This window comes from Myotis davidii, unplaced genomic scaffold, assembly GCF_000327345.1.
Source record: "Myotis davidii unplaced genomic scaffold, ASM32734v1 scaffold698, whole genome shotgun sequence".
NCBI classification, from domain to species: domain Eukaryota; kingdom Metazoa; phylum Chordata; class Mammalia; order Chiroptera; family Vespertilionidae; genus Myotis; species Myotis davidii.
In genome coordinates, this window is record NW_006290032.1 from 423084 (window position 1) to 438024 (window position 14941).

Genomic DNA, 14941 nt, shown 5'->3' on the forward strand with positions numbered 1-14941 from the left:
ACACCGCTTGCCTTAGTCCCAGCCCGCCCCCCGCCCCCGCCCCATGGCACACAGGGGCCTGGATGGCAGCTTGCGCTGGCGGCTTGCGCTGTCCTACCCTGCCTTCAGTATGCAAATTAGCCGCCATCTTTGTTAGCGGTTAACCGCCATCTTGGCTGACAGTTAATTTGCATATCTCGCTGATTAGCCAATGAAAAGGGTATCGGTGGTACGCCAATTACCATTTTTGTCTTTTATTAGATAGGATGTTTACTTTGAATTTATATTAGTTCACACAAACACTCCATCCATGCTTTTGTTCCGGCCCTCCAGTTTAAGAACCCATTGTGGCCCTCCAGTCAAAAAGTTTGCCCACCCCTGTAAGGGAAAGGAACTTATTCTGCAGAGGCGGGTGGGCTGTGGCTGAGGCGGGTGGGCTGCGGCCGGGCTGGGCTCTGAGGCAGGCGGTGCTCTTCAGAGCGTGTGCTGAGCCCCTGGCTCAGGCGCGAGGACAGAAAGCAACGCACCCTGCTCTGCCTTCTCCTTCCTGCCCTCACGTCGGTCTGAGTGTGAGTGAGAACCCCACGGTGGAGGGGTGCCTGCAGCGGGGACCCAGGGGGACAGGGCTCCGCCCCGCCGTCCTGACCACTGGCCCGGCCCACAGGCTGCTCAAGATGCGGAGCCTCTCCCGGCTGCAGCTGGCAGCTCCCACGGCCTCGCCCTGACCGCCACCAAACGTCAGACGTCGTCCGACTGCCGTCCTGAACTCTCCACGTGGAAGTCTGACTGGCATTTTGCAATCCATGTGCTCAGGGGGAACCCTCGCCTTGCGTCACGACACCAGCCCACACGCCTGTCTCCCGCCAGCTCCATCCTCGCGGCTCCTTGGGCTTCTCCTGGCCCTTGACAGCAGGGCCGTACACTGGCTCCGCCTGCAAACACCCAACCAGGCCACGGCCGCCCAGCAGGCCTGTGACACAGCGGCCAGAGGGACCCTCTCAAAGCACAGGACCCCTGGGCCCCCCCAGACGGCCCACAGCCCTCGCCTGTCCGTCCGCGGCCACCACAACCTTATGCCACGGACTCGGGCTCGCACAGCCACGCCCCTCAGTCTGGGGCCCGCTTCTGGGGAGGCTCTCTTCTGGCTCAGATGGCCACCCTCTCACCCACCCTCAGAGGGAGAGGCCTCAGGGCCCCCATGGGCCTCACCCTCGGGAGTGGGCTTCAGCATGAACGCAGCACCGGCTCCCCAGGCGGGAAGCAAGGCCCTCCCACCATCAGCCCCACCTCCTGGGACCTCACCCATAGCTCCAGGCCTGCAGGGCACACCGCCACCCCTCGGCCTGTGCCCTCCCTCCATAGGGGCGCGGCACCCTCCCATGTGGGACCCCGGAGTGCAGGCAGGACGAGGCCAGGGGAGGGCGTTCGCTGCCGTGTCTGGAGGGCCCGCCCTGGCAGGGCCTCACAAGCCTTTGCTAACGGGAAGGCATGAGCGTGCTGCAGCGGAGGCCAGGGGAAGTGCAGCTCGGCCATGAGTTCCCTGCGACCTTGAAACAGTCCGATATCCAAACTGGAGCAGATCCCCAGTATTGTGCCTTGTTTCTCAAAATAACATAACCAGACCCGTCCAGGGGAAAGAAGCCGAGCGAGAGTGAGCTATAAAAGGGAGGTGTTTAGAGGCGCGAGCAAGTCATCACCCCGCGCCCTTATCTTCCTCCCGGTTTCGCTTGGGTTTGGTTTCAGAACCTCCCGGGAGCTCAGTGCGACTTTTGTTTTGGTCTGGGTGCCACAGGAAGCCTCCAGAGGCTCAGGGACAGAGTGCCCGCCAGGGAGATGGGCCAGGCAGGGCGCCTGTCACCCGGGACCGTGGAGGCCGTGGCCCAGTGCGTGAGCAGGCGTGACTGCCATGCCACCTCCTGTGCTCCACGCCGTGACCACTGGGCACTGGTCTTGAGGATAAACTGCGAGGGCCGTCCCAGGGCCGAGGAGCTCGGCATAGGGGGGAGTCTGGGACATAAAGGGGTCACGTGGCACCCTGTGCAGAGTGAGCAGCAGCCCCACAGGCAAGCCCCGTGCCCCACATGCAGACCCCAGAGCACACCCAGGTGCCACAGAAGGCGAGGCTGTCGTCAGGAGAGGGTGAGAGAAGGACCACTCCCCACCCAGGAGTGTAAGGGAAGGCAGCAGGCGAAGACAGAAGCCGGGACACTACACTGGGAGGAAGGGTGGGTGTGGCAGGGAGCAGAGCACCATCAGCGGGGAGAGGAGGCTGCAAGTGAGGACACAGAATTCAGCCTGCAGCTCGCCAGCCTGCAGCCCATGGCGACTCTAAAGGCCGCATCTCAGAAGCAGAGCGGGGAAGTGAGGGAAGGGAGGCGAGGAGCCTGGCTTGATACCAGGCAGAGAGGGGACTGAAAACCCATTCGGGCCACTGAAGGGAGGAACTGCTGGTGACTAAGGTGTCCGGAACCAAGGACGGAACACCGGGTTCTGGCTCAGCCGGCTGCGAGGCAAGGCGGGAGCACAGCAGAGGGGCAGGTTGGGGTGGGGCTGGTGGAACCCGGTGAGAGCCAGGTCCCCTTATCAGGGCGTCACTGCTGCGCACAGCGGCTGCCCCAGCAAATGTGGTGAATGCAGGGAAGGTGCGTGCAGAGCAACAGGTGGGGATGCGCTTCACCGCGATGCCGGCAGATTAGAGGGCAGGGCCCGGGAGGGCATCTCTGATAAAGGAGGAACTCAGGCGCCAGTCACGGTGCCGGCAGGTGACTCACACTCTCACTGCAGAATCGGGCGAGGCCGAGTGGAGGTTCCCGGGACCGAGTCAGCAGGAGGGACGGGTCCTGGACTAGCCAGTGGCACTGGGAGCCCGAGGGCAGAGTGGGGACTGGGAACCCTGCCCCTTCTTGGAGCTCCGTGCCCCGCTTGCGGGCTCACCTAAAAGGCTCACGGCCCTGACAATGTGGAGAGGACCGCCCACTGTGCTGAACAGACTTGTTTCATGATTTGGGGGCAACACTGTCCCCCGCAAACATGGTCCCTGAGACAGGCGGCTCTGCCCCGTATCTGCAGAGCACCCGCAGGCGGCACGAGCCTCTCCCTGACCCGCTCCGCGGTGCGGCTGGGTGCTGACTCGGAGTGGACGTCCTCACTGCCACACGAGTGGGCAGGAGCGCTAGGGCTGGGACCCTGTGGTCTGGCCCTGCCAAGGCCACCGCAGGTGGGACTGACATCTAGGCGCTTCCTTCCTGCGACACGTTACATTAGGTGAGTTCTACTGAGTGATAAACACCCATGGCCCTGGCAGGACAAGGGCTCCCCTGCCCCGGGGGGCAGCTGCCCGCCAGCCGGCTCCCAGCAGGAAGTGGGGACAGGGCCCGCAGACAGACCTGGACTTTGGAATCAAACAAAGGCTCTGACTCCGGCCCCACCCTCGGTAAACTGTCCCCGCCCGAGCAGCTTCCTGCCTACAGAGCACAGGGCGGCACAGGGGGGCACAGGGGGGCTCAGCGCTTATCACGCAGACTCTGAAACAGGAGGTTAGTGCCCTGAGTTCCTGGGAAGGAGAGGAGATACCAGGCAGGGTGTGGACGCCTGGCCAGCGGGTTATCACGCCTCAGGCTCCTCCTGTCCTGGGTGCGTTCCTGCTCCGGACAAAGGGGACAGGAGGCAGGTGATGGCCGAGCGGAACAGAAGGCTTCGCCCAGGTTGGTAACAGCACCCCGAGCACAAGGCCTCTGTGCGCCGCGTCCTGGGAAACCTTATCAGAATCGCCCGGAGTGTGTGACTTAATAAATTAATAAACGTCAAAGCGAGAAAACCAACAGCGAGCGGTGGCGGCACGTGGGCTGCGCACGGGGTCAGGAAACCGCACATGAGCGTGTCGCCGCCCGGGCTCCAGGACCCCCACGGGACAAGCCCTTGCAGCCCTGGCTCTGGAAGGGGAGGGATGGTGGGAGATGCCAGAACGACAGGACCCCAAGGCGCGTGGCCACTCCCCGACTCCCACATTCTTCCCGCCTGCAAATGCCACCAGGAGGGGACAGCGGGACAGCCAGGCTGACACCGGTGTCCACGCGAGGGGCTGCGAGGACGCCCAGGTCAGGTATCCCTCCTCTCTGCACGCTCACCAGGCCGCCTCGAGGCCACGCCGCTGTGAGCACCAGAGACTGTCCCCTCCTCCTGCACAAGCCCCACACAGCTGCCTCCTGAGCCCGTGAACACGGCCCACACAGCTGCCTCCTGAGCCCGTGAACACGGCCCACACAGCTGCCTCCTGAGCCCATGAACACGGCCCACACAGCCGGCGGGCCCCCGCACATGGAGCAACTACACCGGGGCAGTAGGAGGACTGGTGGCTGACATGGGCTGGAAGATGAGTTTAATAAAATATTACATATTGGAACCGTTATTTTTCGTTGCCTGTTTCTTCAGTTCCTCATTCAGGAGCTAAGAAGGCCTTCAGTTGAGAGGGGACCATGTGGCTCAGGAACAGCCGTTTGAGTATCGTGTGACTCACACACGGTGTGAACTATTTCCACACCTTCTCACGTGCTTTGTAGGAAGAATGCTCTTTTTAAGAGTAAAACATGGTCAGGAGCCTCTAACATGGGCAGAAAGACACTAAGACGGCGAACCTGCGCTGGGCAATGTACAGCCATGACAGCTGCGGGGGGGCCAGGGGGCACCTGCCAGGTCAGGAGTCCTGCACGCAGGGCTGACGTGCACCCGAGGCCGGGGCTGCAGGACAGTCACAGAGAAGGGGACCCTAAGCAGCAGCAGCAGCAGCGAGTCAGGCACGCACAGGTCTGCACCGCGTTCTCTAACTTCACACGCGGAGTTACCTGCGCCACAGAACTCAGGGTTAGAAAGGAACAGCCAAGTCCAACAGTGAGCCACGAGACTGAGGGGCACCTTCCTCAAAGAGCAGTGCGTCTGCGTCTGACACAGCCGGCGTCCAGCCCTCGGAGGCCTGCAGGCCTGGGGGAGGGGCCAGGTCACGGAGCTGCCTGGCTCAGGAGCACAGACTCCAGCAGAGCACGGTGGGCCCAGGAAGAGCAGGAAACAGGAGCCCTGCACAACCCCGAGCAGCAGGGTCGGGGCGTGGGGAGGCAGGTCGGGGTTGGCGCTGTGCCTCCCCAGGGACCCTGACGGCCGTGGGAGTGACACTCGGCGTGGCTGCAGCTCTGGGCGAACCAGCCTGCCCCTCTTGCCCACCCGCTGGCCCTGCCTCCCCAGGGACATTCCTCTGGTACCTGCAGGGCTGTGAGCAGAGGCTGTGGAACCTCAGGGGCTCGCCCATAGGGCTCAGGACTGGGCAGGGGCAGGACCCACAGGGCTCAGGACTGGGCAGGGGCAGTACCCACAGGGCTCAGGACTGGGCAGGGTCAGGACCCACAGGGCTCAGGACTGGGCAGGTCAGGACCCACAGAGCTCAGGACTGGGCAGGGGCAGGACCAGGGGCCGACAAGAGTCAACATTCGGGAGGTTCCTCGGGAGGGACTAGACACCCACATTCATCGGCCTTGCCACCCGTCACAGTCAGACAGCTCTCACCCGAGGCCACGCTCCTTCAGCTTCCTGAGCCCAAAGACCTGGTCTCAGGTGTTCGGGGAGGATGGGCAAGGACGAGGGTGTTTGGGGAGGACGGGCAAAGATGAGACTTGGGAAATTGGCCCCACCTAGCAGAACATGGAGAAGAGACCACAGCCGCAGGCCCCCGGCTCAAAGCGCAGCACACGCTGGCCCAGCAGTTTGGAAGTGAGGCACAGCCAGGGGTTGGATTATTTTAGAGCAGCAAGTGTGTACATTAATCTCAGAGAGGAAGGAAGAGGGAGAGAGAAAGAGAAACATCAATGATGAGAGAGAACAATGGATCGGCTGCCTCCTACACACCCCATACCTGGGATCAAGTCCGCAATCTGGGCATGTGCCCCAACCAGGAATCGAACCATGACCTCCTGGTTCCTAGGTCAATGCTCAACCACGGAGTCACACCAGCTGGATGAATTTAACTTTTAAACAAAAATTATAAAGACTACATCACTGGCACTATCCTATATACTCCTATATAATAAAAGTGTAATATGTAAATTGACTGAACAGCGGAATAACCGGTTGCTATGACGCGCACTGACCACCAGGGGGCAGATGCTCAGCGCAGGAGCTGCCCCCTGGTGGTAAGTGCGCTCCCACAGGGGGAGTGCCGCTCAGCCACAAGCCGGGCTCATGGCTGGCAAGTGAAGGGGCGGGAGCCTCTGCTGCCTCTGCTGCAGGCAGGCAGTAAGGAGCGAGGGGTCCTGGACTGTGAGAGGGCGCAGGCCGGCTGAGGGACACCCTCCCCCGAGTGCATGAATCTTGTGAACCGAGCCTCCAGTATTAAAGAGCAAAAGAAGAGGAAGCTGGAGCAGACCGTGAGAATTTTTGAAAACAGGTATTTGCTGGGAAAACCCTGCTGTTTCCAGATCTGCTGCAAGAGCACAACCAGCTGCGCAGCACGCAGGGTGTATGAGCACCGAGCCGTCCCAGCAGCAGGGCACCACGAGAAGGTGGCGGAGGGGAGCTGTAGTCGCCGGCAGGTGAGCGTCTACCACTGCGCAGCTAAGTTACCGTATCTGCGAGGGCCTCGAGGAGCCGCGGCAGTGAGCCTGCCTGCTCTCTCATGTGACTACAGACTGTGAGGTCACATGACCGCAGCGGGAGGGCACAGAGGACACACTGCTCCAGGGACGCTGCTGGGTTTCTCACAACCGCCACTCACAGGGAAGTACCGCGCAAGGTCATTCCCACGGCTCCTCAGGTTGACGTTTTGGGAAATGAAAGTTACATAAACCGCAGATGGCGTGAGCTGTCACTCACAGGCACAGACCGAGTGTGCAGAGAGCGGGGCTCTGGCTCCAGCCCGGCCGGCAGTCCCCGCAGCCGCGTCCCTCCACTGTCCGACCAGGGGCATCTGCAGGGCACCTTCTGCGGCACGTGCTCCTGGGGGGCGGACGAGGCCGCGGCACCTCTGACGCTCGCTCCAGAACTAAGTCTTGGGTTTTTTGTTAGAACTGGAAGTCTTTAACTTGATGTCTATCCCGAGGAGGGGAGACTCCAAGGTCTCCTGGGACGGGAGCGGAACAGCCACGCCTGCACCTCGCGGCTGCCATGCAGGCGCCCTGGCCCCCTGCGCACTAGAGGGTCTCCCAGCCCAGGCTGGCGCGTTACGACCAATGGTGACTGTGGAAAAGTCATATGGATTCAAAATTTTAGTTTCCTCAATTATTAAAGCAAAACAAATTAAATAAGTTTGCATAGATGACCTCCAGGACCTGTTACTGTACTATTCCTCACATTTACATATCATGTACCACACACATGACGTCACAGACAGCACGTGTGGTACAGAGAGCTCCTGCCACAGGCTTCCTGTGTGGCATCTGTCCTCAGAACCACGAAGTACTGCCTGACTCACCCCAGCTGTCTGTTGACACCACACGTCTTCCCGGAGAGTGAGCTCATCCCCGGGTAACCCTCGGAGAAAGTGGTAAATGTGTGTCTGCGGAAAAGAGCGCAAGTAGGAGCTCCTGGGCAGGTGGGAGGCCTCGAGCTCAGACAGCGCGGTCAGCGGGGAGCACGGTCAGCGGGGAGCGCGGTCAGCAGGGAGCACGGGCCGGGAGCGCGGTCAGCGGGGAGCGTGGTCAGCGGGGAGCAAGGTCAGAGGGGAGCGCAATCGGCGGGGAGCGCGGTCAGCAGGGAGCACGGGCCGGGAGTGCGGTCAGCGGGGAGCGTGGTCAGCGGGGAGCAAGGTCAGAGGGGAGCGCAATCGGCGGGGAGCGCGGTCAGCAGGGACCGCTGAGACAGGCGCTCCTTTCCCTTCATTTCCAACTGCCCGACGAGGCGCAGGGGTGCGTGCCTGTCTGCAGTAGTGGGGGGCCAGCTGGAAGGAAGGAGACTGTCAGATGTGACGATGTGGCCCATAGGTCACCGCACTGCACGCACTGACCAGACAGGGCGAAAGGGCCTCGGGCCTAACAGTGGGCTGCGGTCCAGAGCTGGGTGGACGCTGAGATGTAAATGCTTCCTCAACCTTTCGAGATGAGGTGTTGCCTTTCTAAAGTCTACAGCAGGGGTCCTCAGTCTTTTTAAACAGGGGGCCAGTTCCCTGTCCCTCAGACCGTTGGAGGGCCAGACTATAGTTTAAAAAAAAACTTTGAACAAATTCCTATCCACACTGCACGTATCTTATTTTGAAGTAAAAAAACAAAACGGGAACAAATACAATATTTGTATTTGCATGTGGCCCACGGGCCGTAGTTTGAGGACCCCTGGTCTACAGTGTCAATCAAGGCCTCTAGAGAACGGACAGCCCGCAGCAAACCCTTCCTCCCTCCAGCTGCACGGTCGCCCGCATCCGTCCTCACATGTCAGGCCCACGTGTCCACTCCGCACAGGACCCGCTGGTGCCCTCTTCCTCCCGGGCCCACGCCTTCACGCCAGGCGGGGAGACGGCCGTTCTGCCTGCCTTCCTGGCTTCTCCCGGCGTCTGAGCTATTTGGCTTCACCACAGGTTTCAATACATTTCTCAACAGTGATGCTTCCAAAGATCAAGCACAAAATCAATGGAAACGCGAGTGAAAACAATGTGGCTACTGCCTCAAACACGTCACCGTCACCTTCCAGGTACTTTCCCCAGGTCGGGCGCAAGCTGACGTAGCTCAATTTGGTTTAACAAATATTAAGAGAAAACCAGTCACTTTGTGAAAATAGAAGACACATATGATAAAAGGGGAGCAAACCGGAGGAGCAGGCCTGAGGTCCAGTTCCCTCCAATTGTTGGCCCCTTTGTGCTGAGGCTGAGCCGCCGCCAGCTCCCCAGCGGGACGCAGGCCCTGCTCGCTGCAGCCTGACAGGGAGCCGGTGCCCTTCCCTGCGGGAGGACCACAGAGAGCCCGGCCCACAGCGCTGACATCTCTGGAGCAGAGGGGGCCTGGGGTGCGCACGCTGGGTCGCGAGGACACAGTACTTCCATGGGCAGCGTCAGACGGGGCCACCCTCTCGCTGAGCTAAGACCTGCCCTGGCTTCCCACCCGCTGAGCACGAGCTGGTTCCACAGCCCCCACCCAGCCTCCCAGCCCCCCTTCCCCAGGGAAGGTCGCGCGGCCACTTGCTCCCCAAAGGAGGGAAGCCCAGCCCTCGGCTGTAACCTCTCCTGGCTTCTTCCTGACTGACCCTCCTGTCACCTGGAGGTCACGGAGACGTGACTCCTCAGACACATCCCTCAGCCCTGCACGCAGGCTCCGGAGCCCTTCCCCGGGGTGTGTCCGGGGCCCTGTCCCCACCCTGCATGGAGTCCGAGCGAAGAATCCTGCTGGGTCGTGCCCTCTCGGACCTGTGACCTCACCCACCCGCGGGGTCTCAGTCCTCGGCCTGCCTCTAACAAAATCATTCTGCCCGTGTAGTCAGACCCACCCCCACCCCCATATATCCTCGTGGTCGTTCCACCACTCACACCATGCTGCTCCCTGCCCCCGGTCCCCGGGGCCCCCAGTCCCCAAGGCTCCCCGTTCTAGGGGGGCTCCCAGTTCTAGGAGGGGCCATGTCCCAAGGAGGTTCCCAGTCCCGGGGGGTTCCCAGTCCCGGGGGCTGCCAGTCCTGGGGGCTCTGTTGCACTGAGCCTGAGGTAGCTCCCCTGCACCCCCTGTGCCCAGGACACTGAGTGACACCTCGGCTTCAGCTCAGGCAGGACTGCCTCTTTGACAGCAGCCACACCATCTGCCGGCACCAAACTGCCCACCTGGTCCTCATGGAAGCGATCCCTGCCATGCCCCGGGCGGGGGGAGGGGTGGGAAAGCAGGGACGTTGTCTCCCTTGGCCGCTGCTTCACCACCACAGTGACACGCTCATTTTGTTGAGTTCGAGACAAAAATTACATTTCCCTGGTTCACTAAAGGCTATGAAAATGCTCACAAGAGATCTGGAAGCTAACAGACACGTCAGATGCGCTATAAAGGCAGAAACGAATACGAGTATTAAGGTTGTTCCCTCTGGTTTCTTCATGCATGATGGCTTCCGCACTTGCCACTAAGTGTGTGCATTACTGTGAACATCAGACAAACATCAACACAGCCCTGGTGAGACAGTGCTCAGCGACCCCCCCCGCCGCCAAGAGCCCCCCTTTGAATGTGTTTCTCTGGGAGAAACTGTCTCCTGGCCGCAGGTTCTAGAATCTAGATTATGGACCCCGTGCCAAGAGAAAGGCACACAAAAATAAAATGTACCAAGTTCCCAGGGAAACACTGTCCAAGCAGCATCACCTCCCCGGACATGCTAAAGCCTGGCAGATAGCTGAGCATGTGATACAGTGGAGGAAGGCGAGGAAGGGGAAGACAGGGACCAGAGGCCCCTGCCTCTTGGCCATCGCATCGTCTGTTCCAGGGAGAAGAGCCAGGCTGTTCCCTGTGTGACTCTCAGGGGCGCAGCACCTGCACAGAGGCCCAGCCAGGACCCCTCGCTGGTCGATGCTTCAGGGTGACCTTGCAGAGCCTGCTCGTTCGCGTCAGAACCTAAGAAACACCCACGAAGTGGGGTCATGAACCTCCCGGCAGAACAGACACCGCGAGGGCCTCTCCGTCACTGGGGAGGAACTCCAGGCCCTCCGTGGTGACGGCGAGTCCGGCTGCCCAGCCCCTGGCTGCCACGGCAGAAGGCTCTGCGGACAGTGACCCTGCAGAGCTGGGCCGGAACCTTCCCCGAGGAGACCTCACGCCGCAGAGGCTGGCAGCGGAGCTGTTCGTCCTTCTCTTCCTGTTCCTTATGTTCACCCGTGTTTTATTCTGAACATCCCTGAGCTGTTGTAAGACTCAGGAGAGGGGCTACTCTACACTAGTTTCACTCGTCTCTGGAACAGGGTCAGGGACGGTGAGCAGACTTCCCTTCCCACAGAGCTGGGGGGGCAAGGAGGTGCTGAGCGCCCGGTGCAAACCGCCTCCGCCTGCACCCGCTGCCACGCAGAACCCGTGGAGGCACACACAGGCCTTTTCAACTAATACCTTAGTTAGTTTTAAATGTTAACATATATAGAACTGCTTTTTCTGGAAAAACTTAAAAAGCTTCAAAGAATCAAATGTAACCAAGACTAAAAGTTAGGAGCCTATTTGATAATAGTTGCAAATACTAGATTATTAAAAAAACCACTTTATTGTAGTAAGCATACCCACCATAACACTTTAAACTAGAACATAAAGGCACTGAGCTCATTCCTTACCAATGTTGGGGTGTTTGAGAAGACGGCAGATTCTGGCTTCCCTTTCCAGTTTCTGATGATCTGTAAGAAAACCACAAAAGTAAATCACAACTTTAGCAAAAAAGATTAAAGGACAGTGTGCCCAAACAACAGAAAGCCTGCACATGTACTTATCTTTGATGTCTTTTAAAACAGATCATTTGGCCTGGCCAGTGTGGCTCAGTGGTTGAGCATCCACCTAAGAACCAGGAGGTCAGGGTTCGATTCCCAGTCAGGGCACATGCCTGGGTTGTGGGCTTGATCCCTAGTAGGGGGCATGCAGGAGGCAACCCATTAATGACTCATTCTCTCTCATCATTGATGTTTCTAGCTCTATCCCTCTCCCTTCCTCTCTCTCTCTAAAATCAATAAAAAAATATTTTTTTAAAAACGATCACTTGGACGTGGAGCTGCGTGACGCGCGGTTTTTCACAGTCTGACTGCCTCCCCTTCCCACTGGCTGCAAGCTGGACAACAGGGGACGGCAGTCGGCGGTGCCTCCTCTCTGAGTGTGTGCTGCTGCAACAACTTAAATCAGCAGCGGCACCCCGGAGGCGAGGGCACATCTGGAACCCAGATGCCTGGAGCGGGCGGGGAGGGCCCCTGCCACCTGTCCCGTCGCGGTGCCCGTCTCTGCACACAGCTGTCCTCCCGCCTCCCGGGGCCGGGCTCTCCCTCAGCCCCCGCTGCCCGCTCTTCGCGCTTCCCTGACCCAGCCCTCTGTGAAGGGGCGGGGACACTGCAAACCTGCGCTTTACGAACCACCTGACGCCACCAGTTGTGTTTGGTGTCTGTCGCGGTTCATGTGCACATAATTGTAACAAAATCACCAGCCAAAACACAAAGCCAACGGCAGAGAGAAGCAGGAGCACAGCGGGCACCCACGCACCACGGCGCCCGCGGGGGCCAGTACGCGAGCTTTACAGACGAGGGCACCTGACTGACTCCCCTCACGGCCGAGACGGACCGGACCGTGCCCACCCCTCGCTTACAAGGTGCCCCCAGCACAGAGAGGCTGTCTCCCGGGCTCACAGAACCAGCAGGGGCGCCTGCCAGGCAGCTCTGCACTAATGGCATAACCCGCCCTAGAGAACGTGGGGCACCACCCACCCGGGAGAGCCTGGCACGGGCCTCAGCACCTAGAAGCACCAAGAACCCACAGGGCCTTTAGGTGCTTGGATCTGTTAACATCCACTCCTTACAACACAACCGAGCAAACTGTAAATCCTATTTAATTCCTTTAAAAACAATAATGACCCATGGCATATTAATATAAGTGCCTGCATTTAAACTTTAAACTTTTACTTGGAAATAATTAAATCACAAGAAATCTGGAGAATAAGAATAATACAGAACCACCCGTGTGCAATTTATCCAGATGCAGCTCTTAACACTTCACCCGTTTTTAAGCATTGACCTCTTTCCGCCACGTACATCTGTGTGCACACACACATTTACCTGACTGACACACACGTGCACCTATACAAACACATAAATGCATGTTTACGCCTAGAGTAACTTCCTCTGATCCGCCTGCAGTAAGTAACTCAGGGAACGACTTTAAACGTCTGTACTGCTGTGAGCTGCCCACAGAGAAGTGTTTACGGCACCAGCATGGCGCGGGGCGGTCGGCAGTTCGCCCCCCACCTCCAAATCACCAAAGGCAAAGGCTGACATGCTCAGCCACACCACGCTCTCACACTACCCGCCTTCTTCCCCCATCTCCTCCTTCTGAGGACAAGCTCCTTCTAGAATATTCTTACTTAGAAATAGACAACTAAACCCAAAACTCAGGTTCTGAAAGTGCGCCAACAGCACCGTAGCACCGTGAAGGGTCGCCCGCGAGCCACGAGAAAGTGTCCTCCCAGGAACGATGGTGCTGCTATGGACGGAGATGTGCAGACACATGCAACCCCATGAGGAACAGGACAGAGCCATCACTCAGATGCACATACACAGTGACCATCCGACTCGTGGACAACTGTGTTAAGACAAAGAACAGGGGCAAAGACCTTGATGGTAAACGTGTGCAGTCTCAGCCGTGGGGTGGGCGTTGCCCGGCTGGGCACGTTACAGCGCCGGCTCACCAACGCATCCAACGCATTGCCTGTGCACCAGCTCCCTGCCGTCAGAGACGAGCTCCGCACTCAATACCTGGAAGTGTGTGCGGTGAGGCCTGGGCGCGATTACGGGCGTCCTGGGGGGGTCTCGGGCTGCAGGAGGGCATCCCCAGGACTCAGGGCGGTGTCTCCCATCTTCACTGAAAGGATGTCTCCAGGCCCAGAGCCGCGGGCGTCCTCGGTGACGCTGAGCGGAGGTCTTCGTCCCCCGGGCGCTGGGGCTGCGGGTCCCCAGATACTCCCTCCTGCTCACCGGGGAGTCTGCCTTCTACCCCGCGCAGCACCCATGACACCACTGCAGCCAGTCAGGAGCTGGAAGTCACCAGGCGGCCCACCTGGGGGCAGGACGACACCAGGACAGGAACCCCAGCAGCCAGAGCCGTGGGGCCACCTCCAAGGCTCCCAGGGCTGCATCTCCAGGAGCCTTCCCAGAACAGGAGCCCTGACCTGCGCCCTCCCCCCGGCCCCCCAGGCCCGGCCCTCCCTGAGGCCGACAGCCCCCAGGCGACAGCCTCGGGCAGTGGTGCAGTGCTCCCGCCCACAGGGCTCCAGCTCTGCTTGGGGAGGAGCGTGGCTGCCTGCCACCCCTGGCACTTCTGAGCTGCCCTGAGGAGGAGCTGCGTGAGTGCTCCCTTAGAACGGCTCCCTGTGCCGTCCAGCAGCCTCCCACCTCCAGCCCGCTCTCCTCCAGCCTGGGAGGAGCGGGAGACCACACTGAAGCCACCTGGGAAGGTCCTGGCCTCCCCACACCCCATGTCCGGGCGCGCGCAGACCGCTTCACCCCCAGCTCACTTACTATGGGACCGCTCACTGGCTCTTGCTCTGGCGCGAGCCCATCTCAGGCCGTGGTGGCCCAGGAGGAGGCCTGCAGGGAACAGTGTCTGGGGAACAGCGTCCTCAGCACGCAGAACTTGGACCTTAACTTAGTTCCTGGGAACTCTGAGAAATATGCTTAGTCCCAGCTTTAAGATGCCTTCCTTTTTTTAACTTAAAAAGATTTTATTTCAACGGAGGAGAAAAACAGGAACTCAGCCCTAATGAGCTAAATCCCTCACTTCTGTTCCCAATCCAAGTTCAGTCTGTAGCCGGCCGGGCTTCTGTCCCTCAGAGCAGGGGCGTCGCGAAGCTCCAGGCAGGACGACCACCCCTGCTGGGTGGGGACGCGCTTGCAGGGCAGGGAAGCCCAGCAGATGCCCCTCGATGCCTGGGCCCAGGGGCCTCGGGGAGCGGTGCAGTGCCTCTCGGAGTGGCTCAGGGAACCTTCACTGCAGCCACCCCCACGGCCTTGACCAGGAGGCCTGGAGGCCAGAGGGGTCCCCACCTGCTCCCTTCCCGCCCCACGGAGCAGCCCTGTCAGCACAGCCAGTGCCAGGAGGTTTGGGCAGGGGGCCTGCCTCCTGCGTGACTGGTCCATCAGTGCCCCGGACGCACACGGCACAAGCACAGCCTCCGAAAAACCCGAAGGCCCCATGGGCAGATCCTCCCCTGGGAGCCACGCAGCCGCTGGGAGGAGGCCACGTCCCTGGCCCCCGCCCGGCCCCCGCCCCAGGGCCCGCCCCGCGCTGGGCTCAGGTCAGCC

General features: G+C 60.1%; 1 protein-coding gene and 1 long non-coding RNA gene across 4 annotated transcripts in view; one reads left to right on the forward strand and one right to left on the reverse strand.

Annotated features, from left to right (window-relative positions):
• CAMK2D (calcium/calmodulin-dependent protein kinase II delta) overlaps nucleotides 1–14941 on the reverse strand; it is a 156461-nt gene that overhangs the window by 79305 nt on the left and 62215 nt on the right. For all 3 annotated transcript variants that reach the window (XM_015563367.1, XM_015563365.1, XM_015563366.1), the window contains exon 2: nucleotides 11225–11284. In XM_015563367.1, the coding sequence (XP_015418853.1) occupies nucleotides 11225–11284 (60 nt within the window). The remainder of the gene's footprint in view (nucleotides 1–11224; nucleotides 11285–14941) is intronic.
• LOC107182943 lies at nucleotides 2113–4381 on the forward strand. The gene is made up of 2 exons (XR_001513699.1): nucleotides 2113–3683; nucleotides 4013–4381. It is a non-coding gene; the product is annotated as an uncharacterized LOC107182943 (long non-coding RNA).